This window comes from Haemaphysalis longicornis, unplaced genomic scaffold (genome assembly GCF_048455015.1).
Source record: "Haemaphysalis longicornis isolate Haplotype H1 unplaced genomic scaffold, Haemaphysalis longicornis Haplotype H1 scaffold_6, whole genome shotgun sequence".
In the NCBI taxonomy this organism is placed as follows: Eukaryota; Metazoa; Arthropoda; class Arachnida; order Ixodida; family Ixodidae; genus Haemaphysalis; species Haemaphysalis longicornis.
The window spans coordinates 48,010,715-48,035,396 of NW_027526407.1; the positions used below are offsets into that span (position 1 = coordinate 48,010,715).

General features: G+C 45.0%; 3 protein-coding genes across 4 annotated transcripts in view; 2 read left to right on the forward strand and 1 right to left on the reverse strand.

Annotated features, from left to right (window-relative positions):
- Positions 1-8,182, forward strand: part of Nsmase (neutral sphingomyelinase) — a 203,193-nt gene extending 195,011 nt beyond the window's left edge. Inside the window, 3 exon segments of the mRNA XM_077674190.1 lie at positions 2,756-3,033; positions 5,168-5,205; positions 5,207-8,182. Coding sequence (XP_077530316.1) covers positions 2,756-3,033; positions 5,168-5,205; positions 5,207-5,423 — 533 coding nt within the window. The 3' untranslated portion in view covers positions 5,424-8,182.
- Kud (oligosaccharyltransferase subunit 5 kud) lies at positions 3,274-24,621 on the forward strand. 2 transcript variants are annotated; one of them, XM_077674194.1, is made up of 4 exons: positions 3,274-3,278; positions 21,249-21,361; positions 21,805-21,957; positions 24,459-24,621. In XM_077674194.1, the coding sequence occupies exons 2-3, from the start codon at positions 21,264-21,266 to the stop codon at positions 21,929-21,931; spliced, it is 225 nt and encodes a 74-aa protein (XP_077530320.1). In that variant the 5' UTR covers positions 3,274-3,278; positions 21,249-21,263; the 3' UTR covers positions 21,932-21,957; positions 24,459-24,621. The 2 variants fall into 2 exon arrangements, with proteins under 2 accessions (XP_077530320.1, XP_077530319.1); XM_077674193.1 differs by lacking the exon at positions 3,274-3,278 and adding an exon at positions 20,540-20,674.
- Positions 10,157-20,274, reverse strand: LOC144142589 (very-long-chain 3-oxoacyl-CoA reductase-like). The gene is made up of 10 exons (XM_077674192.1): positions 19,679-20,274; positions 16,940-16,986; positions 16,790-16,865; positions 15,801-15,911; positions 14,954-15,018; positions 14,493-14,537; positions 14,018-14,134; positions 12,990-13,055; positions 12,141-12,290; positions 10,157-10,684 (listed from the first exon to the last, which is right to left on the reverse strand). Exons 1-10 carry the CDS (start codon positions 19,872-19,874, stop codon positions 10,514-10,516), a joined length of 1,044 nt encoding a protein of 347 aa, XP_077530318.1. The 5' UTR covers positions 19,875-20,274; the 3' UTR covers positions 10,157-10,513.
- Positions 24,622-24,682: the final 61 nt, after the last annotated feature.

Below are 24,682 nucleotides of genomic sequence, written 5' to 3' on the forward strand. Positions count from 1 at the left end.
CTAAAAAAACCGGTCGGGCCCGTCCAAAACCGGTCAGGTGGCAACCCTATGTCCAGTACGCATCGGAGGGAATCCGTTTTGTGTTTGCTAAATGCCGTGCCTTGTTGTCAAGTTTACGATGAGTAGCAGCTAACGAACCAAAGACTGAGCCGTGCTGTGAAAATTTTTAATTACTATCATTTCTGTTGTCGAGCTACAGCCATTGCAGCCAGTTAGCACCTTTGTTCATCAGCCAAGTTATAAAGTGGCTCCCATTTTCTGTGGTGTATTTCTTCATCGAAATCGAAAGTGTGGCCATAAAGTTTACGCGCTGCGACCAGAAAAAGCCCCAGAGGAGATCGCATTGTTCATGATTACAGACCAAAATCTCATGTGCTCCAGTTTGAGGCAAAAATGCTAGTGCGGCCGTGAATTGAGGTGTGAATGGACGGTGGTGAACGGCAGTCTACAATGAAGTTGCAGCTGCGAAGTGTTTCCGCAGCATTGCTATGGCGGCTTTCCCTGATACAGAATGCCATTGCATCCTACCACTTTGAAGTGTTCCCCGGCACCACATGTGTTCACATCCTTTGAGCTCTCACAACTTCTTGCTGAATTCTCTTTTCGTGGTACATATTTCTGTTGCCGGGCCTACATAAAAATGGCACGGCGCATTTAAACTTCCCAGCTGCCAGAAGTGTCATGCGTAGCTGCAATTTCAGCTGCCTTTTGCACCAAAACGATTGCTTGCAAATCTGTTGCAGATGCTAGCAGCATCTGTGACAGATGCTGCTAGCCCAACCTAGGCCAAGTGCTTGGGGCTCTATCTGGCTGCCCTGGCAAGCAGCGTTTCCCCTCCCGTCTCTACCCCGAATAGAAGGGCATCACTCGAAGCACCTTCAACCGAAACAGTTTTCCTCACAAGGTTGGCAGAACATTTGAAAGTGGAATTTTTACATCTACCGGCGTTATGTATGGTGCCATAAACGGATGCTGGCAACTATCTCGACTGTACGCAAGATAAAAACATGCGTTTAAAAACGTGTCCCCGGCTAAAACAATAATAAAATGTAGTCTTTCCTACTCCACGCGGTTTTTCTATTCTAGCTGTTTGTATACGTACGGTAGTGTCACGTAAGCCACTATGTGGCGCCACCTTGCAAACTTCGGAAGTATTAAACGAAGAGTATGAAACATATGGTCTCCTCGATTTGGCTACACTTTCTGCATCAGTTGAGGCGGTGCAGCACTCTCGCACTCGATTTGCCAGTGCAGCTAGCGCCACCTGAACTTCGGCCCTCGATTTGACGCTGTGCTGCACGAGTTCTTCTACACTTCTGCGCCAGCCTCTGTGCGATTTCTCGTCTCGTGCAAAGTGCAGCGTGCTTTGGCACGTTTTTTTGGTGCGCATCGTAGCAGACGGCTCCAGCATGATACTTGTGTCAGTAAACGGAGTATAAACGACAGCGTTTCCCGTTTTAGACGAGAATGGTCATCACGTGCAACAAGATAGTGCATTTGAGTAAGAAACACGAGGTGAGTGCACGGTGACGCCATTTTGAAGAAAAAAAAAACGCGAGCGCGCAAACACGGACCGCAGTAGACGACGTTTGTGCACTTTTGCCCTCGATTCGGCCGCTGCACGGTAAGCGCTAGCGTACGGCTGCACTCGCACTGAAAGAGCTGGCACTGCACTTGCACAACACTTTTGTGAACTAGTGCACAAAGTGCAGCCAAATCGAGGAGACCTACAGATATATGCATTAGTTCTTATTTTTTTGGCAAGATGACACGTCATCATCATCAGAAAGTTTAGCGCCAAATTAAAATTATTTCAGCCACTTTATTAAAAAATTCCTCGTGATCACCCCGCTATATAAAACACTGGCTTTCATATGAGCTAGAGTCCCAATGATGCCCAATGCTGCTCAGGAGCAATGACTCAAACAATATTTTTTTGTCTCGCACTTTGAGGTCTCTCTAGTATTTAACACCATCTGTTGATGGGCAAAGGTTCCGGGACCTCCAAAAATTAAAAAAAGAGAGGGCGACAAGAACTTCCATGTGCTAAAAAAAAAAAAGGTCTTGTATATGCATGTCAAGTCGCATTGAGCCCAGGGGCTCAATGGGCTAGTGGCAGGTGAGCGAAATTGTGCAAGTTCGTTGTTATTACAAATGATAGCAGTACAAACTTTGCGTTATTGTCTTCGCTTGAACCATAAATCATGCTGATCAAGGTAGCTTTCTTGTTCAACTGGTATATGGGCGGCCAGTCCCCAGTGTTTCCCAGTGCGCAGTGGGTCATTGTGTCTGTCCTAAAGAACCGAATTTGTTTTCTGACTTTATATTTGCGATGTTGGAAGTTCTTTTAGATCACAAAAATGGTTTCATAATCTTGAGCAGAAAATTGAACTTTTGAGCGTCAAAGCATAAAATAATTTGCTCTTCAAATTAACAAACACTAAATTATGTAATGCTCATTGATGTTTTCATAGCCTTTGTTTAACGACTAGTAGCAGCAGCCACAAGCAGCTGAGTACTACTACAACTTCCTGCCGACATGTGGCCAGTTAGTCGAGTCAGCTTGCCCCTGTCTGTGCCTCGAGCAGGGGGGCCAACTGTGAACTGGTCTTTGATACCGAGGCGCCCATGGGGAGTTTCGCAACTGGCGGATATTGGGCGATTCCGGTTCCAACCAACCCGCAGCCGTGTGCGTGTGTAGCCCGACTCGTAGCTCGTCGAGGCCTCCCTCACTCGGACATTGCGACGCACGCAGCGGCGCTGAGCCCGGAGCTGTGGTTGTCCCCGGGCGTGGTCGGGGGTGTGGGTGGCCAGCCGTTGAGTGTGGGGGCCACCCCCGGCGGGGACAAGGCCCACCTGGGCACCAGCAGCTCGGCGGACTGCACCCTGGGCCTGGTGGACGCCCTGTCCCGTGGGCAGGACCAGCTGCGCCAGAGCCTGGAGGGCCTGCACCTGGACCGGGTGTTCTACATGGTGGCCGCCTGCTTCATGGCCTGCATCCTGGCCGCCACCGTGCCCCTGCACCTGCCACAGGTGGGTCGCTGCCTCGATGGCCGTCTCCGTCTCCACTGGGCGGTGGGGCTATTCCAGTCAGTCTCCGACTCATTGCGGAGAGTCCATGAGTAGTGTGGCAATTCTGCACGCCGTGCAGATACACAGGAAAAAGAATTTCAGATAGGGAGTCCGTGGTGTGTTTGAAACTGTAAAGCCCCAGTACTTTCAGTGCCACAGCGGCGTGCGTCTCTGACGTGGTACGATGCTGTGGGTCTGTCGGTCTGGCTAAAAAGGCAACAAAGACAAAATACAGCTTTGTCTAATTTAAAATAATTAGACTCTAATAAGCCACTCAGCTCTTATTTCAACCATGGAAGGTGGTTTTTAAGCAAAAAGATGCAAGGAATATCGAAACACTTTCAAATCTTGCACTGCTGTGAAACGTTATGGGCAGGAGAGACGTAATAAGGGCCTACTCTAAAAACAAAGTTATCTGTGTGCTACCTGATGATTGGCATCCGGGTGAAATGTTCAAACAGATCTTGAGCACCACTGCCAGTCGTGCTTCTTGGTCGGCTGCCTTCAACCCTTTCGGCCCTGCCATTGTCATTTGATGACACAACACATATCATTCTCTAGTGCCTTAATAACAAAACGAAAAGTGCTAGTTGTGCTAGTTGAACAACCCTAGCTGTGCAAGGGTTGTTCAAGGGTGCTTCTTGCGATAGACATCACCAGTGTTGAGTTGTTGTGGGGCTGGACGATATGAAACACAAGAAGCTACAGTGGACAAGGCAGGTAAGGAAACGGAAATGCCGGTTTGTCAAAATGTCTACAAATTTGTGAATTCTTGGATTACCAGCTTTATATTTTTTCTGTAAGATCAGGATGTCATAGGTTTTAAGACAAGAAGAAAAGCAAGAAAGAACAATTTTAATTGCCTACCGACCTAATGAATTGTCGTGCCTGTAAATTAATAAATACTTGCAGCATGTATTAGCGTAATTTTTTATTTCTGTGCTTCTGAGGTCCACAGCTGTCGAAAACGCACACAAAAACAATTTTCGCTTGAAATAAAAAATTCAGGGCTGAAAGGGTTAAATGTACAAACGACTGTTGCCACGTGAAGTCCTAATGCTTTTGCTTTCAAAGCACTTAACTAAGCAAACTGGAGTGCCCAGGCAATTTTTCGTGTTGGTGTTTTTGATCAGCTTTATTATTACAACTTTTGGGCTGGCAACAACTTTTTACGTCGTGTATTTTATTGTAGTGATGAAGTTTAGACACCGAACGTTGCCACCTTTCATTTTTCACAACGTGAATGTTTATAACAATTCGCAACGCTTGTTTCTTTAGCACGACAACTTTAGCACGACAACGTTTGTAATGCTCAAGCACTTTCAGTTGTTGGTCCATTTAAGAATTTTGTTTTTTTTTTTTTTTGTTTTTAATGCGCCGAAGCTTAAAAGATCCCCTGGTTAAATTCGTTAAAGATCCCCAGGTAGTCAAAATTAATCCAGAGCCCTCCACTACAGCACGCTTCATCGCCTGTGTAGCGTTGGCGTGTTAAACCACGCAATCAATCAATCAATCAATCAATCAATCAATCAATCAATCAATCAGCTATAGCCGCTGCACCACCGTGGCGGGTAATTTCGTTGGTTGGGTGATTGTGACCGCTCTGCAACAAGTGAAAAGGTTGGTGGTGCAGACTGGTTTTAAGTGCAGAGCACTTTAGGCGCTCGCCTTGTCGTCCTAGATCGCTCGCTGGAACAAAGCATATCACCACGGCGTTACGGTGTAGCCTGTCACCCTCCCTTCGCCGCGGTGTAACCCGGAGGCTTCGAAAGCCAAGCGGCTATGCCAGGATATACGTAGCGTGAGCTAAGGTTCAGCTGGTTATTCTTAGCTTTCCTGGTTGTCTAGGATTAGCTGGTTATCATGCTTACTGCTGTTTATCATCCAATCCAAATCCAATCCAAATCCAATGTGATGCAATACAATCCAGAACTCCCGTTCGCGCAGTTTCAGGCAGGGGCGAAGGCGGGAAATTTGAATTGCATAGGGTGGTAGCAGTAAGCGGATAACGGCGGTACAGGCCATTATGGTGAATCACTGCTCTGCACTTCCAACAGGTTTCACGTTGAGTGGAACGCATTTAATTCTTTCCCAGGTGTACCACTGGATCTTGGTGCTGTGCCGGACGCTTGCCGCTGGGCTTCTGCATGATCATGGCCTTCTTCTGGATCGCCATGGAGAAGAGCTCACTGATCGAGGCACGCAAGGCCATGCGCGTCATCTGGAAGGCACACACGAACACTGAGCTGGGCACGGCCCCGACCTCCTACGGCGTCTCGCCGGTGCAGGTGCCGTTGCACTCGCCGCTGCGCTCGCCGCTGCTCGAGCTCAAGGGGGAGCAAAGGGTGTGAGGACGCTCTGGAGGCGTTCGTTCGTTGCACCGGAGCAGTCATGGCACTAGGAGCCGGCATTTGTGCGAGCACAGACTCGTTTCTTTTCATTTTTATCCCTAGGATGCAACGCAGCTCCACCACGTGATGCGGCATCACACCCGTGCCCCGCAAGTGTGGCACCAGTGCTGCCCTGGTGTTGCACCGGGAATGACGTTCAACGTGGTTTTGATTTCTACTGTACGTGGTGTCGCAACAGTGCTGCTGTAGTGTTGCACCTGGAATGGCGTTAGATTGTTGATTCCATTTATGTATTACTAGTGTCACACCCGTGCTGCTCTGGTGTCGCACCTATTGTGGCGCTAAACAAATTGTTTAATTTCATCTCGCATCTGTTTTGCGTTGCACAATGCCTTTGGCGAAGATAGCTGCCGTTATTATGTGACACCCTTTCACGTCGCGATGACTCTGTCAACGTCGTCTTGCGAGTTACGGTCGGCTCATGGTAGCACCCCGTTTTTGCTGTGGCAGTTTTTGGCGCGACTACCCAGCTGACAGGGACCAGTGCAGTCACGCCACTTTTCCATGACCTTCATCTAGAAATTGCAATATTTTTGTTACGACACGCGGTCGCTGTGGCCGGGCGACTTATTTTTTGAGAACAGTAGGGGGGGCTCTCTTATGCTTTTGCCAAATTATTAAACATACGGCACTCTGCTGGAGCTGCGAGGTGCTCTGTTGCAATACGAAACGGTCAATACTAACACCGTTTTCACTCTGGCTTCTAAGTGCCAAGGTGCTATTTTACCTAGATTTAATGTTTCTTGCATAACAAGCAGCATAAAATGTCCCATTGTGACATAACCCAATGTAACCGTGTCACCATACGATGGCCTACAGTTACGGGAGCACATTTGTCTATCACCGGTGAAAAGATAGAAGTGCTTTGCACTGAATCAGAGCCTACTGCTCAGTGTTAAACTAGTCTTCATTTGATTTGATATAACGATCAGCACGATATGTGTTGTATACGTCCCCTCAGTGCCCCATGCTCTATTGCGTAGATCTTTGTTTGTTGGTGGATAAATTAACCATATTCCGGTAGTTTTTATCTTAGAGGTGCTCAAGGGGTGATGTAGTTTAGCCTACTACATGTGTATAAAGATTTTCCATTTTGCTGCTTGCGGAAGAACGTTTTTTTTTTAACCTTCGACAACTCAGTTGCTTAAATCTTTGTTTTAAACCACAGTGGATCGATATCTGGCCAAGAAGGTGTGCAATATCTGTGAAAGCTTTGTACTTAGTTCTGTGTTAATATTAGTGCCAAAAGCTGATAGGTTATCTTTTTTTTTGTCCATGGGAAGCCTGGGCTTTAACCTGACATTCCGAGTTGTCATGGGCGTCGTTAAATCAGGTTTCCAAATACTTTTTGTTGTATATTAATTTAGCCATAGTTGCACGATTGTTCGAACTGGCAGGCTTTGCAGTACAAAGCAGTGCATTATGAAAAACTACTTTGCATATGCGAAGCGAAATGTGGAAAGTATTGCAGGTATTATGATTTTTAAATAGTACGTCACAAGCGTTTGTTTCATTGTAAAAGTGGACATAATGAATTGTGCGTACCTGGGTTTATAGCGATCGGGTGTGACGGTGATGTTTCTAGCTGTATGTATGGTTTCCAAATGTCATGTTTGGTGATGGGGTTTTTTATTGCTGTTGTCATCAACTTGACACTTTGAGATGAAGCTGCATCGCATAGTTTTTGCAGGGATAGAAGGAGCATTATTTGGTAACGGCAAGTCGCTTCAGGTACGTCTAGATTTAAAAAAATAAAGATCTTTATGGGGCTTCATGAAGTACTTTATGGTGCACATTTGACTGGGATAGCGGTGGCATTATATTGCCAAAGAGTGAGTTAACTGGCGAAGTAACGTTGCAAAGCTTGGAACGTGCAAAACAGTGAAGAACAGTGGAACCTTGGTTGTATATTCTCGAGTTTTACAACGGACTAGTTGAGCTCCGCAAAATCACTGTAGAAACAATGCATTTAAAAACGTCGGTTATCTGATGCGATTACATGATTTGCACTGGCTGTCGGCAATTGCGGCAGTGGAATGCAGTACAAGGTTTGTTTTAATACAGAATGATTGGCACTTTCACTGCATCTTTCATTTCGCATTGACTTTTTTCACTGATTTAGGCGTCCGTGCCCTGCCACACATTAGTTGGTAGTTTACATTGAAGTTTCTTGTAAATCCGTCGCGTGAAACTGTATTTCTAGGCGTAATTGTTGTCCGGATTGTTTGACGCTGTTTCACAGTCCCGAGAAAGTCGTATAACCGGGGTTCTACTGTAAATAATAGCATCGACATATGCCCAACGGTTATGCTCATACCTCCAGAAACTTTCTGAAGCTTCTACTCAACTTTCCGTCTACATGTATACAACTGCGACTAAGCGCTTGACAAATGCAATCTGATCTACTGCAAACAGCAAGTGGAGATATTGGTGTGTGCAATTGCCAGCTTTCGCAGCTTCGGGGATTTAGACCCCCGACCATGGCTCAAATTGTGCACCAAGACGTATTTTGGCTACCCACGATCAAACGTTGTCAACCATGTTCCTTCCATACAGCTTGGTTTTTTGAGCAGCACCAACATGGCTGAAGTATAGTTCCTACGTCACTATAGATTTACTGCCATTGAATGTTTGGGGCCATTTTTTGCCTCTGTGGATGCACTTGTTCACGGGAACGTATAATTAAAGGGTCAGCACTACACAGAGATGCTTGTCTCCCTACTTTCAGACTTGGAACACGCAAATTTCACCTAGCCATGAGATGGAATTAAGCGGTTCTCATTCTTTCTTTCAGTGAGGTTTGGACTTGGCAACTTTGTGCATGCTACAGTGCTTTTGCAACAGGCCTGTGATACCGTGTTGCTGTGGAGCCAGGGCTGCATGTATTTTTCACTTGAAATTATAGTTTCCGAGATGGTTAACAGAAAAATAATTAACAGAATAGTGGTGTAGCAAGACAAAAAACAGCAAAACTTGGTTTTTCAAGCTTCCCAGGGGTTCTTTCTCTTTGCCTGGTAGGAGAAATACGAATGAAGTTGAATATGCTAAAACTTGAAGCTGCAACTGCAGTTCTGAGATTGCACACTTTAGTTTGGCATGAAGGAGTGGTAGTTCAGCTGGATACCTGCATTACAAGGACACTGAAGCACTCATTAAGACGCAAATGTGAAATCATTCGTAAAACTACGGCGGCACCTTAACAAAATATGTGATGCCCCATGAGTCGGCATTTGTTCTCTAAATAAGCAGGTAAGGGCAACCTTCACTCTTGGTATTAAACAGAATAGACCGCAAAATGCTATCTTTGTAAAAAGTTACAGCGTGAATGAAGAGCGGTTTACTCAGGGGGGGAGGGGGGGGGGGACGACTTTTATTTATTGTAACAACATTAACTGCACAAACCGCTACTTCATTCAAGCTCAAACTTTCCATGAACGCCAAATTGTTTGGTCACAAAATGCGCTTGCCTGCGTATTTAGAAACCAAACAATTGTAGCTTAGGGGAGGAAGATGGCAATCTTGGAACAGTTCTAGCCTTAGAATAGCAGTGCCACCTGGGGTATCTCCAACAAAACACTTGGTGCCTGTTTGCAGGAGGGTGTGACAAAATGTGGCAGCAGGTCAAAAATTTTGCCGCTTTTTTAGGATAACCACGCGCGTTTCCGAACGCTTCGCTGCACAGAGCACCCATGTGACGCGAGTGAGGTCACTGCGCGCGCTATTATTTTGAGTGCCTGCTAAACGGCGCCTAGCGTTCGCGCTCTGTGGCCTCGATGTAGAGAACTGAGTAACGGCGCTGCCGGCTTGGGTTCGAGCCCCAGCAGGTCTGTCTCGTAGTTATCGGGTTTTTTTTTCACTGCTTACCTTTTTGTCTAATTTTTTTTTTCTAAACACAAATCTACGTGTTGTTTATGTTAATAATAGGGACTTAGTACGTTCTAGGTCGCTTTAGGTTTGGGTCGCAGCCAATGGCGACACTTAATTATCGTTCTGCATCGCACGAACAGGTGTGTCATGTGGGTGCTCTGTGCAGCGAAGCGTTTGGAAATACGCTAACCACGCAGTTACTTTAAAGTGTAAGCAGACTGAAATAAAGTAATCCACCATCCCACAAACTGCACTGCACATTTCGTTCTGGACACCCCAGGTGGCGCCTCCATTTCAAGATCTTTTTTAAGATAGGCACCAGCTTTTCCATACGTAAAGCCCCGGGCACTGGCAGACAGCATCAGAGTTTCAAGCACATCATCAAACCATTACATACCTGTGTTCACATCGCCAAGTAAAGAGGACACTAATTGGCCTGCCTGAATGATTTCCATTTCTAACACATTTGGAAAGTTAAGTTCATAATGCATGCACTAGGTTTATTTTCAGTTGGCTAGTGCCATTGAGCTGTCACGGCATTGCATGCTTATTATCTTGCATTCCAGAGGTCCTGGGTTCGATTCCCACCAAAACCAAAATTTACAGAATTTACAAAATTTACTTCGTTTACTGGAGCTTTCCTGAAAGATATGGCATCAGTCCAAGCCTTCTTTTATCTGCTGTCGTTCTTTGTGCCATCAGCCATATTGTTTGCTATTTCTTTGTTGCGACGTTAGCCAGATTTTTGATTTACAGAGTCAAGTGACGCTGATCCTTGGGTCCAGCTTGGAGGTTTGAAAGATAACTAGAAAAAAAGTTCTTTATTTCTCGGTTACAGCACAAAAACCAAGCACAACTCTTGTACAAAAATGCATGGCCACATCTCTGGAGCAAACGAAATGTGGAATGCAGGCCTGTTCATCGCAAAAAGTGGTCGAACGGAAGACAAGACAAGACAAAAAGGAAGCCACAAATACCAGCTAATACACGGACGTTTAAGGAAAGGAAAAACAAAAGTGCAGGACCGCTCCTCCCCAGAGACTGCAGTAGTTACATGCCCTCTTAAAAAACCGTGTGAGCATTGCAGGTGAGAGAGAGTGTGACAATGCTGCGTGCATCGGTGAGTGGCAGAAGGGTGAAGTAATCCGATCGGCTACTGTTGGCTACTGGCTCTTGGTGTCTCCTCCGCTGGCCGGGAGGCTCTTTCCCAGGAAGGTGTCCTGGATGTTCTTTTTCTTGTAGTACAGCTTCCGGATCTGGAGCAGGGAAGCTCGCGAGATGTTCATGAACACGTCGTGGGGCAGGCACTCCATAAGCTTGCGCTGAACCAAGGCCTGCACGCGTATCGAGGGAAAAAAGAATAATTTAGTGGGAAAACTCCAAGTGAATGCACAAGTTTGGCAGTTAGGCGAGAGCTGGGGTTGTATTGCTGCTTCCACAGAATGCTTGAATGGGTGCCAAGATGCTAGACTTAAAAACCAAAAATTTGCAAAAATTCGCAAAAAAAAAAAAAAAAGTCGAGAAAGAATAAGAAGAAAAAAAGGAAGCTTACACTAACGTATAAGACTGGAAGGTAGCAAAGCTGTACGCAACCTTCACAACCATCGCAGCGGTTTAAGTCCACGATTGCAGCCGATTTGCTTCTTCCTTGCTGCCGCAACGACCTTTACTCCATCATTTTTGCTGTAAGTGTGAGCTTCCCTTCATTTTTTTGGAAGTGATAATCATTAGCCATCACCTTGGAGGGCCGTACGCTATGACGTGTCTTTCTCGTTTTGAGCAAGTGTTGCCATAACTACGCCAAATGCTAGAGTATTTTTTTTTTTTGCCAATTTTGGCCAATCTAGGGATTTCTAAATGGGTATGCCTCGCTTGACAAACATGTGTCCGGGATGTTGGGCGGTCGCCGCAACGCACGCACTCGCGAGCGCTCAGCATTTTCATGGTATTTTCAACTGCGGACACGCAAAATAACAATTTACTTAACAGCTTTGCTGGAAAAAAAAACCCAATTTCTCATATTGATTTTGTTTGCAGTCCAGCCTCAATGTCTCAAAGAATGTACCTGCGAGATACCACAGCTGTACCTTCATTATTAATAAAGCTGTCGCACTATCAAGTCCCCTAAACCGTCTTTTTTGCATACGATTTCAAACGCGCCTTGTTTTCTCAACACTTTTTTTTTTTTCCAGATGAACTCTACTGTCAGGTACAATACCGCTGGGTGTGCTGGCCAAATTCGCACAATTTTCGCTGCATTCGAAAGCTTATGAACTGATCAGTGCAACAGAACCACAAAAATGTACAATTTCTTTTAGCTGATGCAAAATTTCCTGCAATTAACTTTATGAAAAAGACCAAAGCCCCGCCCCCTTCTCCCTCAAGTGATTGCATGTTTAACTGCATCAAGACTGTTAAGAAGGAACCAACAATAACTTCCCTTCTCCTACCATTGCTTAACTGTTGATATGAAATAACTTGCATTCACACATTGCATGACCAAAAATCAAATCCGAGAGTTCATGCTAAAAAATCTTAACGCACATTAAATTTGTAGTTGCACCTCGAAAGTTGCACACTACCGTGGCATCAAACAAAATGAATTCAAGTTCAGAAATTCACGACAAGGATCGTGTCACTCACCAAAAACTTGTGTTAAATTTGTGAATATTTGCTGTTTTTCTTATTCCAGTTAGGTTATTATATACCTGCATGTCGCAATTTAGGCATTCCTCCTAAATCCATCACCATTACTTGCCAATTAGGAATGAAAAGGCATGGTGGCCGTACCCGGAATTTGTGGGGACCGTAGCCGTAGGTGGCGTGCTCCACTCCGACCGTGTTGAGGGCCTCTCGTACGTAGGCGGTGGCTGTGGGGACCATGTAGGTCGCCTTGCGGATCTTGGACATTTTGGTCGACACGTACGCCGGCATGACGGACTGCGAAAACGGAAGCACGGGCGTTCAGGAAGGTGTAGTCGAAATCCCGAGCAGTACACGTGGTTCGTTTGAAGAAATTAAAGCATGAGCTATGCCTCTAATACCGTAATAGTTGAGCTTCTCCAGTAAAACTTTGGGATTGATAAGATCAAATGCCTTCGAGAAATCCAGAAATAATCACAGTACTATTTGCTTGACTTCGAAGTTATGAAATATAAATTTGGCAGTCGATTTCTGCTTGCGAAAACCGTCCTGAGCAGGACTCACGATTTTATGACAGTCGATAAATGACGATAGACGTTTAAGTATAACATTTTCTAAGCCTTCAGGGAAAACAGGCAAAACTGATATGGGGCGACAGTTAGTCTTGTCCGTTTTATTACCCTTTTTTGAATATTGCTGCTACCTTTGCGATTTGCATGTTATAGGGAAAAATTTTAATACGGAAACGAGCCTAATTTAAAAATATGCGTGAGCTATACCACGATAATGTCGATCACATACTTAACAGGTACAGTTTGATTTGCTATTTGAACCACTGCTACTACTAAATACTACTAAATAATGCCACCCACAACTTGTGGCTCTTCTAGCCATTTCTTATGACCTTTTAAATCAAATTGGTTCTATTTGCAAGAACATTCGCGAAGGTAAACGTAAAAGCAGACCTGCACAACAGAATAGAAAACACGTCCTCACCTGAATGTAGATGCCACGCTCCTTGTACTCAGCCTGCAGTCCTTGGGAGAGGAAGTCCGTGTAAGCCTGCAAGAAATCGCAACACAGTCACTTAACTGAAGTCGGGGAAAAAGAAAAATAATCTTTTTGGTATCAATACCTTGGCAACCAAGTTCGGCTTTGATCAAAGTGCGTGCATTATTCAAAACTTCGCGCGGGGGTTATGTGTTGCTGTACAATTCCAACGGTACAATTTTGACTAGGTGCTGTGGCTGTCGGGAGGTGAACCAGATACAGTAAAAACAGCCTAAACCGCAGCTCTGGTTTATCACAAAACAATGGTGGGCTTGACATTTCCATGTCGAATCCACAACCCAGCATTTCTAACCTTGCTGTAACCTGTTATGTCGTACTACCGTTCAGCATTGCTGCATGCACTATTTCTGGCTCACCACCATTTACTGCATAACGAGGATTAACTATGACTGTAACGCCAATCCATTCAGGGCTTGCAAAACCCTGATATGTGTCACAATACCACACATCTTGTTCTCGGAGGTTAAGACACCCGTGCTCAATTCCATACATGTACAAAACACGTTTTTTTTGTGTCTGTCTTTCCTGCATGGCTCAAGTGTTGTGCACAAAGCAGACTTTAAAGGGGACGTTGTGCGGAAACGTCTAACACACATTCGTGCCCTGTGGCAAAGCCACCTTTCCGCGTTGCCAGCAAGGCTTGCCAGAAGGGTGGAGGAGAGAGAGTTCTGCAAAAGGTTTCACAGATTCCTTGTGGTCAGTGGACCTTCATCTAAGAACCACTCGCTGGAATAATACAGGAAGCTCAGCTCAGTGGTGCCTTTCAACATCACCAGACTTGCACTGCCTGCAAAGCTAGAATTTGCCTTTTGACAGGAAACATCACTGCCTTTTACCTTGCATCTACTATTAAGCTAGTAGCTCTGAAGGAAGCATCCTTAGCAACAGATGCAGAAAAAAATGACTCCACAGGCACCATGGCTATTCGGAGTGACCAGTGATGGGCCCAGTACCTTGGAGGCTGCGTAGGTGCTGAGGAGAGGCAGCGGGTGCATGGCCGAGATGGAAGACACGTTGATGATCACCCCCCGGCGACGTTCGTCCATTTGAGGCAGGCAGATGCGAGTCATCTGGAGTTGCGACAACCGACAGAAAAAAACGCGGATGCATCAGATTCTTGTTTTCAGATCACTTCTCTATGTATCATCATCATCCTTAGCTTGTGCTACCTCCACTGCCGGATGAAGGCCTCTCCCATCAACTTTCAACCGCCCCCCTACTGCACTGTCCGATCCATCCCTTTGCCATGAAATTCCATTAGCCCAACTCCATGTTTTTTTCTCTTGATTTCAGCTAGGACGCCTTCCCCAAAGTTTGTTCCCTGATTCAAGACACTCGCCTCCTTTCCCTAAGCATTACTCATTTCACTCCCCTTTCCATGGTTCATTAGGTCAACGGAAGTATTGCTGTTATAAAATCATCTCTTACCATTGTTCCAGCGACGCAGTTGGCTCGGATGATGTTGTCCATGACCTGCAGAAAATGCAGATGTTTATTTACCGTGTTACGCCGACACCTCAGCTGTGCTACATGCTACAATAGCGGCTGACCAGAGTTTAAGCCACTCTTTGGCTGCTTTGCAATTTGAGATCAATGGCAGACAGCTGAAGTGTGTTAGCTCGCACTTCGGAAATTACTAATAAGACAACCTCAGCTGTAAACTTATAAACGGAAAACGATTGAAGACTTAAACAGTGGGTCTCGTATCTCGCACTGCACAAGGCATCGGAGACATTCCTGTTGTCTGTTACGCATCTTTTCTTGGTGTAAGGTATGTTAAGGGTATTTGCAGCTCCATACTGCATTCAAGTGCTTTCTGCTTAGAGCATACCAGTGATAAAATGCTTGGTCAGAGCAGAAAAAGTCAAATAAATGCAGGCCTTATTTACCCTGTCACCATCCGGTACCACACTGAAGAACTCGGGGTAGACATAGCTGACGCCAACGTTGTTCACTGTTGGGAAAGAGGACAAAAGCTAATCTCAGCTCCCAAGCAAAGCAATCTTGCACAACTTTAGCAAGCGAAACAACTTCTACACCAACAGAAGATCACCGGAAGTTGCGGCAAAAGATAGCTTATCAGTTCACAACAGAAGTTGATGGACAAAAAAAACTGCTCAATCACAAATTAATCACTCAATCACTGCGATACAGCATCTGCAAGAACATCGTAACATCAGAGCGAGAGAGGTGAAGTGCAATCCGTCATGAACGCGAGCTCACTACATGGACCTCGATTTTGAAAGCATGCACTTGTTTAATTCTACAAGAGACAATAAGACACCTAATTATGTAGGCCAACACTACTGGTTTCCTTCGAGTTTGCAGGCCTTTTGTTCATTCAGTTTGGACAAACAAAAGCATTCCAATGATCACAAAAGGCTGTATGTGTAAGATTGCGCTTTCTCAACTTAGTGCACGAACATCAGCACTGGGCCAGCGCACGCCTCCAGTCACAATTCAACACAAACTAAAAGTTAGCCTAATGCCCAGAACTTCATTTGCAATCAATGTGGGTGCTTAAAGGTGTGCCTACCGGCTAAGTCAAGCCACACAACTTTTCCAGCACTTCTAAGATCATCAGGGCAAAGACTGTGCATGTAACCACAGATTAGAGAACAGCAATGCGTTGTACGTGTTTCATTCCCTACCTTTCACATAATACTCTCACAGTAGAAGTAGATTCCACATGCATAAGCAAGAGGAAGTACAAGAGGAAATAAAAGTGAAACTTGCCCAAGACTCCCACTTCAAGGCCCTGGAGTTCCCTGCGAATGTGGTCGTAGATTTCGTTGCCAGCAGTGAAGTCCGCGACTATCACCTTCGTCTTGACCTTTGATGCTTCCTCTGCAGGCCAAACAATGCATTCAGTTGGAATCTGCTATGCAGCTAATGTTGACTACAACAGCAAACTACAGCCAGCACCGAATTTCTTTTGTTCAGCACCAATCTTGCACAACGATTGAAAACTTTGGGCGCAACGCATAAGTATTTTGTAACGGCATGCCATAGCGGAACTCTCCAGATTTGTTAGGACTATTGCTCGGAGCTTTCTTGCATGACTACATGGCTTGTACGTGGGCATTTTTTGAGCCTAGGTCTGAGATAAACAAGACTGCATGAAATGTTGGCTGATGTCAGCCAACTTTTCAAAGCCAGCCAATCAATGGCATGCCGTTCAAATAGTGGTTTGTTATTTTTGTGGCCGGGAGTTCTGCTGGTGGCATGCTCTAAAAAAGTTAATATTCTAATAGGTTTGTGACATTCTTTTACAACCCACTCAGTAGTTCATGGCTAATGTCACCAGCGTCACTTTAGCATCAACGCATATCATTTTTCTACGATTTGAAAATGATGCAAATTTGGTCTGTATTCTTCTGTCATAGATCTTTTTTTTTTTCATGCTTTCTTGTAGTTTTCTTGGCCTATCAAAAATTTAAATTATTTTATTGCTATCCACATTTTTTTAATAATCTAATTCACCAGCATAATGAAACTCAATTTAACTTTAACCTCATATCATTACAAACTTCAAAGTTGTAATATCAATTCAAACCATGCCTCGCTGCACACACAAAACCTTGAAACGTTATCAAATCAGCAAGGAGCAAGTTTGCTTTGAAAATTTCAAGCTGCAGAGACAAATGACAGCTAGAAAATAAAATGTTGAACGGCTAGAACGAAGGCAACAGAACGAAAAAAGAACACAGCAAAAGACCACACACCGATGTCCCTGGCTACGGCCTCAAGCTTCTCGAGGGTCCTGCTGATGAGAACGATGTTGAGGCCACGTGCAGCGAGCTAAATAGAATATAAAAGAAAAGAATGACATGTTAGCAATACAAAAACCTAACGATGTCTGGAGTAAAGCTTACCTCTTCACAGTATGCCCGGCCAATGCCATCTGAAGCCCCCGTGACAACTGCGAAGAGAATAACGACATCGATAAACACTGAGAAAAGCTGCCTGGAAATCAAACCTGATTCAACCTAACTTGGACGAGCAACCACATTCTTTTTAGGTTCGGTACATCTTAAACAATTTGAACACACTCGAAGTAAGACTTGGAATCGCTACAATTTCAAACAATAAACCAAAAACTAAAACAGCAAGTGACCAATGTGGGAACAACATACTGAAGCAAGCCTTACGTTGAGAAAAAAAATGCCTATGCCTAAGAGAACACGAGAAGCTTGTACAAGCACTGCTACATGGGCAGTTCAAATGACACAAGAGTCAGTTGGGCTTCGAAATTTCAAATGTCACACATTTGAAACTTCGGAGGCGATTTCACTCAAACGTCATTTCAAAGGCCTGTGTAGCAGGGCTATAATTCACTCAGCGCACTTTAAATAGCGTGGCTAGCCCTTCTTATGCATTGTCTATTGCTTCTCAGGGAGCCCAAATAAGCCAGTGGTCATTTCTTTTTACAGCTGCAAGGCAGAGAGCAGAAAGTCCGCTTAACTGCATGTATTGTAAAGAGGAAAAAAAAAAAAAAAGAAAAGCGACTAAACACTTTCCTGCTTTTCACCGGAATTAAAAATATATGCAAACCAAACAATTAAAACATCGTATGCATTTGTGAGTGCAAACATACACACATAAACAAACGAACACTCATTCTGGTTTCTGACTTAGGCAACACCACAATCAAAACCGAAAGCAGAGGTAGATTGCTAGAGGAGGCAGAAGGGTACGGTAATTGATTGATTGATTGATTGGGGGGGGTTAAACGCGCCGACGCAACGCAGGCGATGAGGCGCGCCGTAGTGGAGGGCTCCGGATTAATTTTGACCACCTGGGGATCTTTAACGTGCGCCGAAGTCTCGTACACACGGGCGTTTTTGCTTTTCGCCTCCATCAGAAAAGCGGCCGCCGCGGCCGGGAAACGAACCCGCGACCTCGTGCTCAGCAGCGCAACGCCTTAGCCACTGAGCCACCGCGGCGGGTTGTCTGTCAAACGGATGGTCCACCTGTTGTCCATCCTTCGCATTACGTGACCAGCTCATGCCCATTTCCTTCGCTTAATTTGAACTATATCTTGAACTTGAATTGAGGAAATTGAGGAATTATGGTAATTATGGTATGGTAATTGAGGAAATTATGTACCCCGCCACACACTAATCTAGAGAGCCGTTAACCGAAACTGCCACTTAAATGGAACGACAACCTCAGAGTCAGTTCTATAAGTGGAACAGACTTCAGTGCTTTCTTCAGGCTTCCACGAATAAACAGAGGGAGTGCAGATAACCAAACGTGGCAATTCCTAGGCGCATATGAACAGGTTAAGTGCTGTACGTGTGTGTTTTCCTTGCACTGAGTACTAGAGGCAGCACATACCATGGCACATTTAGGGCAAGGGCAACCCACAGAAGTTGACAGCGAAGGGACGACAAAAAGGAGGATATAAAAAATGAATCTGCCTCCCCTTAATGTGAATGCATCCACCTAGCCAACCCGTTCGATTCCAACCCAACCGACAAAAGCGAAAAATAACCATCGCCACAAGGGTACATTTTTCTCTTTAAATGAACGCCCATGTGGGATTTGATAACAAGACGAGCTTGACTCTAATGTTGCAGGTAAGAGGAAATGTAGCCACGACGTCGCGGGCGAGTCATTGTCGCCGTTTTTCCTCGGCAAAGAAACCACACCACGTCTTCTTTTCTTCTTTTTCTTAAGGGGCGGCGATGCGGGCGCGCTAAGGTGCTGGTGTTTTCCCGGTTGCTGGGAAAATGAACATGCGCACGGCGTAAGCACTGACGTCATTGCGCGGGCGCCAATACCTTTTTTCAGTCCCACAATTCAAGGTTAACATCGATTTGTCCCAAGACGGTTATTTCGGTTATCAGAAGAGCCGACGCCTCGCTGTTATCGTGTTTTTTATCCCCTTTTGACGGTCAACGGCGCATGACGGTCGGCTTTGCGCGCCGACAGTTCTATTTATGGCGGTACCAGAAGCGCTAGAAGTGTAAGGAATTTTACAACACGGAGTGGACTGCAATAAATTACGAATTTGGCGCCGGAGATCGCGAAGATGCACGCAGCGAAGATCGCAGTTTTATTACGCCCGATTGTGTGTTCAAACAAGCGTGTCTCGCGTTTTCTACGTAAAGCCTCGAGATAACGTCTCATGTTCTTAAGAAACGCCGCAAAGCAAGGAAGTGACAGAGACGCAACTAGCCTTGTCCCAACACAGACTCGCGTGGTACAAGGCTATGGTACACTACCATTTTAACGACTGGTACTACGAAGTCATAAAAACATGGAAGAAAAATAAACTTTTTTTTCCTCCATGCATAAAAATGCCAAGTTAGGATAGAGGCCGCGCCAGCCGAAAGGTCACTTGGATGCACAAAGTGCACAAAACGCAGAAAAAAAAAAAAAAAAAGCACTGCACTCGACATGCACACTTTCCCCATGAAAAACAGTCCAAGGACTACAGGTGATACAGAATGCAAACGACGCTATCAAATACGCGAAAAACGTCGGGCCGGACGAAACACTGCCAACGGCGGCAGATTGTTTTCCCAGATTAAAAACACTGCCCCGATGCCGCACGAGTCACAAAACAAGTCTGGCCCCGCCAATGGGGCGATTATCGTCACACTTACCGGCCCATTCGCCCATTTTGCGCAGGTTGACGTTGTGGCCCAACCACCGGGCGAGGTAGCAGGTGTAGAATCCACGCCATAACGCGTACAGGATACGCGCCAAGAAATAGGCGACGAAGAAAAGTCCCAGAACGGCGAACACGGACACCCACGACGAAGCGTCTGCTACCGGGCACTGGTCGCCTTTCGTCGTCATGGTCCGGGCTTGTCTGCTCCCGGTGATGTATGAGCCCAACACAGCAACCGAACCGGCCGTCTACACTCTGGTTTCCTCCTTCGGCAACTCTAACCTCTTCAAGACGGCCCGGCAAACCCAACCCGACGAGGAAACGACGATCGTACGAGCAGGCGCTGGTACGCGAGGCCTGTGGAAGGGAGGAGCCTGTCGAACTTGACCTGAAAATGGCCGCCTCGGCCGCGCATTCGTTCTCCGCATCTATCACTTTTCCTCCTTTCCCTGCGTCCCTTATCAAAGTTTTACAAAAAGAATAAAGAAAATCATGGTAAGAACATTCAATCCTCGTGCATCGCGTTTCTGAGAATATTTATTGGGGTTTTATCTAGGGTAAGGCACGTGTATCTACAAAGATGCAAGCCTTCTGGAGCAGACGACGTGTGAGAGAGACTCCGCCTCCTAGGTTGTAATTTGTACTTGAACTTTCATTTCAACTTCTAAACAGCTCAAATGTATGACACGCAGATATTTATGAAGTCAGCTGACCGATAATCACCAATAAATACTAGTGTTTGTGTGCTTCAGCAGCTTTAAACAAAAAAAAAGTGATAAGGCAGGTTTCAGCTCATTAAAAAAAGTTCCGCCACAACGTTTGAACAATGGTAATTTAAATAATACTAACTTTAGATTATGTATGCCTTTATTAAAGACTGTTAGCAATTGGCTTTTGTTGGCTGTGACTGTGCTAAAATTTTGGCAGCCAACATAAGTTTGTCTTCTTCTACGTCACTCAATTTGCAAACATGGCTACTGTCGGTTTGGTAAGTTCCGCTGTTCCGCTCTTTACCACAAAATCCCCTGCGTTTATTTCTACTAAGGTATTTACAGTTACTTCCTGCATGTAAAGCACACTCTCACGAGTCTCTAAATGTGAAATTCAGTTCTCCTATTGCCTCATAACGCGACAGTGACAGAGTACACGTGGCGTGTCCGTAGACGCGTACACCCAAACACGTCCGTAACGTCAGCCGGCATTTAGAAGTTTCGCGTCTTCTCTAATAAGCGTGTTCTCTGGCACGTTACTGTTTGATGGGTATTTAACTGGCACGTACATCTGCGTAGCTCGTACTAAGTGCAACGTGGGGACAGGTTTTGCAAAAAGTGCAGCGTTGAGAGCTTTCGTTATCACCGCTGTAATTCTAAACCAGTCATTGCCGACTCGTAAGTGCTTTTGGTAATCATCTTCGTGATGCTACAATTTTAAATAAGCTCTTTTGATAGCTTGTTTTGTAGGCGCAGTCGTGTATTAAGGAGCTGCTGATCGCGTAGCGTGGGGCTTGTTGCTGCGAGTTTGTCTGATGTGTTGTTGCTGGCCGTTTCTCTTATCTTTTGCAGTTGGGCGTCGAACACATGTACAAGTATGTCAGCCCGGTTAACCCGGCTGTCTACCCGCACCTCACGCTGGTGCTCATGGGCATCGGCCTGTTCTTCATGGCCTGGTTCTTCGTGTATCCTTTGCGGCCCTTGTGTCTTGCGTGGCACTGTAGGGCTTCCTGTTGTGCCGGTAAATCACCCCCCCCCCTCTTTTTTTGTGCAAGTTAGTAGGTTTGCATGTGGCAGTTAATAACGGTTTGTATCTGGCGATTAGACGAATGCTTGATCGACCCTCAACATTTCCCTGTTTACAAAAATCAAACGAGCAGGTGACCGGAAAAAGCACGAGTCATTCTGTGCGTCTTTCTTTGCGTCGTTTTCTATTCTTACCTTATCAGTCAGCTATCTAAACAGCGAGGCCCTTTATTTGCACTTTCCTGTGTAGTTTACCTTCAGTTTATCATCCCTTTTGATAACCAACAAGTTGAGTTGAACATGTCTGCGATTGAGAGCCACTGTGAAGATTACAACTTTTCAGCTGAGTCATGAAGTTCCCCCTTGACGCTGCCACGATTAGGTACGAGGTGACCTCGACGAAGTTCACGCGCGACCTCTTCAAGGAACTCGTCATCTCTCTAGTGGCCGCCGTGTTCTTGGGCTTTGGCATCTTGTTCCTGCTTCTCTGGGTCGGCATATATGTCTAGCAGCGGGACAACATCACGCTTGGATGGTGAGATTGTGTACACTGTCCTCTAACGCCTGGCTATGGTTTTAAATTTGTCTGCATAGATGTACAGTCTTTGTCAAAAGTTTGTGGGCCATGTTAAAAACATTGGCGCACTAGTGCTGCAAGGCTGGAGAGAGCAGAGCTGGCGACCCCCCTACCATCGTAGAAGACCCGGCTGTCGCACCTGACATGGATTTCCGAACTTACCAGTGAAAGTTCTCCATGATGGACAGGCCCGGATCTTTTTGTCTGAAGGCTTTCACATCTCCCCCTAAATGGACTGCATTAGCACGCTCTAGAACCCGCGGCAACTGGCTTCACGAACGTGGTGTCTGTAGTGTGAGCTGTTCTGTTCTCCTTTCACTTCAGGGTAGAACGCACATGAACTGGCGAGGAGAAGAGCATGCAAGCGATCACGCCACGAACGCTGGGAAGAATGCTCTCAAAAATCGAGCGGTGGCGGCACGCGCAATAACGTCATAGCCAGACGAAGCTTGATTTTGCCTACGCGGCTGGCCGAAGGTTGTGCTGGGCTCCATGTGCCAGAGAAAAAAAATTTTTTCTTTGTTTTTTTTTTTTTTTTTTTTTTTTTTTGCGAACGCCAACGGACCAAGCTCAAGCTTAAATAGCACTGCTGTTAAAAGTTAATTTCTCATAAACAGCTCACAATTCAAGCTTACATCTCTAGTGCAGTTATTATGTTTTATACCAGAAAGCTGGCAAAAGCACTGTTATTTCTTACTGTCCTTAAATCATTCGTCACACTTCAACTTTAAGCTTTTGCTTTGAATTCTTTATGGCCCAGAAACCTTTGGCGAAGACTGCACATTCCCAAAGCCCCACCACCACAACTTCATGCAATTCATATAACCTGCAGCTGTTTTCTTGACTGGCTGAAACCTGTGGTGCCTTTGCTGTTGGAGATTTTTCTGCACTTCTTCCATAAAAATAAAAATACAGTTGAACCTCATTATAATGCACACAAATATAGCGAATTATTGGCTATAGCGAACTAAATACAAACTTTGGTAGGTCACACTTCACATCAGTGACACTTATTCTTTTTGTAGTGAAACCAAAACTGTGAGAGCCGCGTGCGATATCGGCTGTAATGAAGGAATATTTGGTTTGCGTGAGGCTGAAAACTCAAAAGCTGGTATAAAAAAAAAACGAAATAGAAAAATTGAAAGATAACACAACCATTTTTTTAATTGTTTGAAAAAGTTGCGGAAATTTTGATGGTCAAGGGTGAAAGCGCGTTTGACTGGCCGTGCCACCTACATATTGGCGAGAAAGGTTTATCTCCGAAGTAAGGATTGCCTTGTTCGTAGTGGGTTGGAAGCCTAGAATAAAGCGTTTTGGTATCTAGGGTTTTTGCACGAGCAAGGTTGCAAATTGTTAGAGCCGGTTTTTACCTCTACTGTTTCAACGAATATTGGACACAACAAACTAATTTATTTCCCCCGACACTACTTTGTTGTGACAAGGTTCCACTGCAGATGAAAAGATTTGTTTTGCTCTGTTTGTCTCTTTTGTTGATTGTCTGCCGCTTTCACACTTTTTTTAAGGAATGACTGGTATGTTCAGCTGATGCCACATTGTTAATGAGAGCCACAAACCTACGAAATAGTTCGCACTCTGGTTTTTAGTCTTCACTAGCACTAAGCAAGTCCGATAGGAAATGGAGGAGTGTGCATTGACTGTTTATGTGAGGACTTCACTTGCAAAGTGAGGAGCAAGGCAGGTAGAGAATTGGCAACTTAGTGCCCAAGTCACTAATAACCCTGTCTTTATAAGTGTGATACTTGGGCCCTTTGATTATCTGTTCTGGACTCTTGAAGACCCTATCCGGTATTCATTTTTCGCAAATATTTATATGGTAAGGTGAGACCCATTAGTGTATTTTCGCGCGTATAACCCGCACCCCCACTTTCCGCCAACGAAAAATATATATATCCCCGCGTATTGCCTGAATATATTATACATCAAAGGATGGACCAAAGCTACTACTCAAGCAACATTACCCATTTGTGTATGCAAAAGAACTTGCCTAGCTGGCTACTAACTGGATGACTTGCCGCATACATTTTTTCAGGTTGGTATTCTGTTGATCTGTGTGTGCAAAATAAGCACTGTCAATGGGATAACAGTGGCTTAGTCGCTATTGCTACTGTAGGGGCATCACAGCCCTACACACATTGCGGTGAAGGTGCACCAAAGGAAATACCTCGCACATAATCTGCACCTCTACTTCATCCCTGAAATTTTTGCATGTTTGGTGTGGGTTATAAGTGCGAAAATATGGTATATGTGGTGAGCGTGGGACTAATTAAAGAGTCTCGCTATTGGAGAAACATCGGCATGTAGCCATTGTTCGTGCGGATGCCCTTTACAGCAATTGTGTTAATTCACTTTTCTTCTTGAAATTATATCCATGCTTGTTCCATACATGTTTTTGTAATTGTGGGCAAATACTGATGAAAGCGCAACCTTTTTTTTTCCAGGTGTTCTTCTTTCTAGGGTCTGTTGGAATGAATGACTGACATTGGTTGCTCCACGCATCTTGCAAGCCATTTCATCTACTTTTTTTTTTTTTTTTTTTTTTCCTTTTTGTTGCTGTACATTCCTGGTGAATACTTTGTCAAGTAAATTGATTCTTTTCCAAAACAGCCTCTGTTGATTCTTTAAATGTTTTGCAAACAAGTTGTAGGTGTGTACCCCGATGAGT